Here is a 3712-nt window from a genome sequence, read left to right on the forward strand (position 1 = left end):
CCTTGTATCCCCAGATCATATTCTATGGTCAGAGGAATGGCTGCCTGAATATGAAGCGGCTCCTTCATTTTCTTTTGATGTTTGATTTGAATTTTATGTTATTTTAGTAAGTATTATTGAGTGTTTGAAGGATAGTACTAGTAGTCATGATGGTGAGTTTGAGAACAAGATTAAGAAATTAGTCGCATTATTGTACAAGAATTATATAATTTATTACTGATATCATTCAATATCAAGTGCATCATGCTTCTCTTCAACCACACGAACAAATTACCTTTTATTAGCAAACCGAGCTTTACCGGAGTACTTCAACTCAAAATAGTTTCTCCGAAAATCTAGCTTCAAGAAGACATCTAGTATTCATGTATATAAGAATTATAAGCCGAGAAACAATCGGTACTACCTCAGACACTCCAGATCAAGCTGCATCAACAAGAACAAACAATGGTTTCTCTCCCAACCGTTCCCGGCCCTGAAATAAGTCAATAATGCACATCAGCAATGCAATATCTGAAGGGGGAAAATATGTTTTTACAGTTGCTTAAGTTAACATTAGCTAGTGTGAACAGAGAAAGATTTTGGTCTTTGTATCTCAGTAGCCCAATCTCAAGAATAAACTTTCTGAGGGACATCATACCTTCAGCTCAGGCAATTCAATAACACAAGCACACTCTACCACATGCACTCCAACACGCTCTGCAACGAAAGAACTAAAACCAAGTGAACAAGCTAGCAGACTTAAAGTCACTGGGAATTAGAGAAGGTTGATGTTCCTTGAGGCCAAGAATAGCACATAGAATCAAACATTTTTACTCAGATGAACCACTTGAAATGTATAGTGGTGACTAAACCATAGTTTAATGCACGTTTATCAAACCAAGGTTGTCTGCAATGAAAAACCATACTCTTACTGAGAAATGCAAGAAAAAGAACACTAATCCAGTCAAAAGGTAGCTAAAATCTATTCCAGCGGTCCTATTTGAGACAAATTGTCATTTGTGAAGCCCCCAGACAGTTCCATGGACCTGACTGATCCATCATGTGCATTACGAAGCAAAGTTAACTATTTCTTGATTGGCTAGCCAATCAATATACCCAATATGCTTGTCTTTCGAAACACACCTCCTCGATCTACACTTGTATGTAAAACTAAGCCAAGATTTAACACGTTACCGAGTAGGCTGATTGCTGCACACAAGGTTCCCCCAGTTGCAATGAGATCATCTATTACCAGTGCAGGTTCTCCTGCTTGAACAGCGCCTACATGCATCTCCATTTTGTCTTTTCCATACTCCAATGAATACTCTTCGGAAATAACCTCCCCTGCCAAACCGTCAATTAACTGTTAATTAAAATCTGGATATCGAAACTTCAATTATAATTTATAGCTGCACCCTACGTTTTTTTTTATGACAAGGAATCCTAGACCATGCAAACGCAACCCAACTTTACCTTGTTAAGATCCAAACTTACACGGGTCCCGGATCAAGTAAAACAATTGCACTCTGCCTCATGCTGTATTTTACCAGAACGTAATAAATTTGTTTTTGTTTGAATAATATACTAATGCAAAAGGAAACTTCTCTCTCTCTCTCTCTCTCTCTCTCTGGGTGGGAGGGGTAGAACCGTAGAACTTTTAGACCTTATTTGTTTTCATAACTTCTCTCAACTCATTTCATCTTATCTCATCTAATCATTACAACTTTCACAAATTCCTACACAAAATAAAATAAACAATTCAACTTTTTCAAATTTCAAAACAAAAATAATACTAAAAAAATATATTCTAACAATGTTTTATTCAACTTTTAACTTTAATATCAATTCATCTGCGAAAACTATTTGTTCAACTTGAAAGAAAAATGAAGCGATCCCGTGTACCGTGGGCTCATAGTTGGATTTCTGTGAGTTGAGAGGACTACTTTCCTCTTTTATCCAATTATCTTCTTTCATAAACTCTTCAACCTTCAAGCTTTGCCTATCTTTTTCTTTCTAGGTTTTTTTTTTTTTTTTTTTTTTTTTCTGATAGATGATCTATTTCTTATTGAAAGAAAGGACGCAGAGACTACCATCAACTACGTGATACTTTCAACTAGACTCATTTAATGTGACATAATTCGAGAAGTTTGAAACAATTGCTATGAATGAGTTTTCAACCCGACTGGTTTTATCTAAAGAAGATTAATTTTATTGAAGCAAATGTTACTATATTTACAAAACTAACTGACACATTAGAAGCCTCAACACCAAACTAGCGTCGCATCCGAGCTGTATACATATTGGGTCAAGTTGTTCTGTCGAGCTTGAATATTAGGTTGATCAAGGTATAATGTGTCCCTCCAATTAGTGATCAAAGATACTATGGACCTCTATTAAAACACAGTAAAAAATGATGCAATTCGTGTGAAGAAAGCAAAAAAGTATAGAATGAAACAATACCAGGCAACTTATTGGGCTTTCTCAAGGGGACAAACTTTGCACCTATAGCCAATGCAACTGGAGGGCCAAAGATAAAACCTCTAGCTTCAATACCTGTATTGTATTAATAGTACAATCACAAAATAATTTACATCCCATTTAACATACATGCAAGAAAAACCAGTCAATCCCAGACTAACAAGCAAACGACTGAAACCCCAAGTCACCAATTACCAACTTTCAGAAGAGAGAGAAAAAAAAAAAACCCATTCATCTGAAAGTTCAAACTAAGCTGCATCGGGCAGCCAATAAAGCTATTATCAAGGCACTATCCAAATATACACTACGTGGTCTAAAAACACCCTGAAGTCTCGAGCTTGTTCAAATTAAAGAAAAAGATGCCCAAATCAAAAAATGGCAGAACGAAATGATGGTATCTTCATCAAATGGGCTACCGGCCAGAGTATGAGGGAATACCTGCAACCACAGAGATATCTTTGTCTTTGTACCTCTCAACGAACAAATCGATGGTGTCCCTGAACGCCCTCGTATCAAGAAGCAAGGTGGTTATGTCTTGGAACATAATCCCTGCCAAATTGGTGGCCAGTAAACCATAAGTATCCTCAGAATTTCAATACTACATGTACGATTAAATTAAACAAAAGATTACTCACTACCCAGAAGACAACTGGGATCGCCCAACAGAAGCAAAATAGCATTGTAACAAGAAAATAGACATTTTTATAAAGAAAAGCACCTGTTTTAGGGAAGTTTGGAATGACTCGGATGGCTGCGGCGATTCTTGCTATGCGAGCGTCTTGGCAATCCTCAGAAGCCATCTCTTGTCGTTTCACAGAGTCACTCGCTACCCAATAGGCAATAACAGTCGGAATGTCGGGGAGACAGACAGAGACACAGACAGAGGAGCTGCCTACTCTTTTACGCTCTTTTGACGAGTAGACTTGGAAAAGAGGCCGGATGAAAAGGCCCCTCCCAAAAAACAAAAGAGACCGAGCAGTGATAAATTATTTTTTATGACCAAATTGCCCATTTCTTGTTACGAGTTACTTTTGGTTACTAAAATTTCATTTCTTTTCACAACTTATCTTATTTCATATAATTTAATTATTATAATTCTTTTAAATTTTTATATAAAATAAAATAAATAATTTAATTTTTTTAAATTTTAAAATAAAAATAATATTAAAAAATATATTATAATAATATTTTATTCAAATTTTAATTTTCATCTCATCTAAAAAACAAACAAGGTAGAGCATTAGTAGTCTACTCA

At 35.8% G+C, this 3712-nt stretch overlaps 1 protein-coding gene across 1 annotated transcript; it reads right to left on the reverse strand.

The window, feature by feature from the left end:
• Nucleotides 1-247: 247 nt before the first annotated feature.
• On the reverse strand, nucleotides 248-3386 carry LOC121261632 (adenine phosphoribosyltransferase 1, chloroplastic-like). Its single transcript, XM_041164094.1, has 6 exons — nucleotides 3176-3386; nucleotides 2896-3006; nucleotides 2440-2532; nucleotides 1174-1323; nucleotides 638-696; nucleotides 248-472 (listed from the first exon to the last, which is right to left on the reverse strand). Exons 1-6 carry the CDS (start codon nucleotides 3255-3257, stop codon nucleotides 419-421), a joined length of 549 nt encoding a protein of 182 aa, XP_041020028.1. The 5' UTR covers nucleotides 3258-3386; the 3' UTR covers nucleotides 248-418.
• Between the last annotated feature and the right edge of the window lie 326 nt (nucleotides 3387-3712).

This window comes from Juglans microcarpa x Juglans regia, chromosome 4D, assembly GCF_004785595.1.
Source record: "Juglans microcarpa x Juglans regia isolate MS1-56 chromosome 4D, Jm3101_v1.0, whole genome shotgun sequence".
NCBI classification, from domain to species: Eukaryota; Viridiplantae; Streptophyta; class Magnoliopsida; order Fagales; family Juglandaceae; genus Juglans; species Juglans microcarpa x Juglans regia.

Bases quoted from the DNA above. Each gene is read 5' to 3' on its own strand.
- LOC121261632 (XM_041164094.1), bottom strand. From the start codon at position 3,257: ATGGCTTCTGAGGATTGCCAAGACGCTCGCATAGCAAGAATCGCCGCA. The intron at 697-1,173 runs GTAACGTGTTAA...CTTTCGTTGCAG, and splicing joins TGCAGCAATCAGCCTACTCG to AGCGTGTTGGAGTGCATGTG. The intron at 473-637 runs GTATGATGTCCC...GACTTATTTCAG, and splicing joins TTGAATTGCCTGAGCTGAAG to GGCCGGGAACGGTTGGGAGA.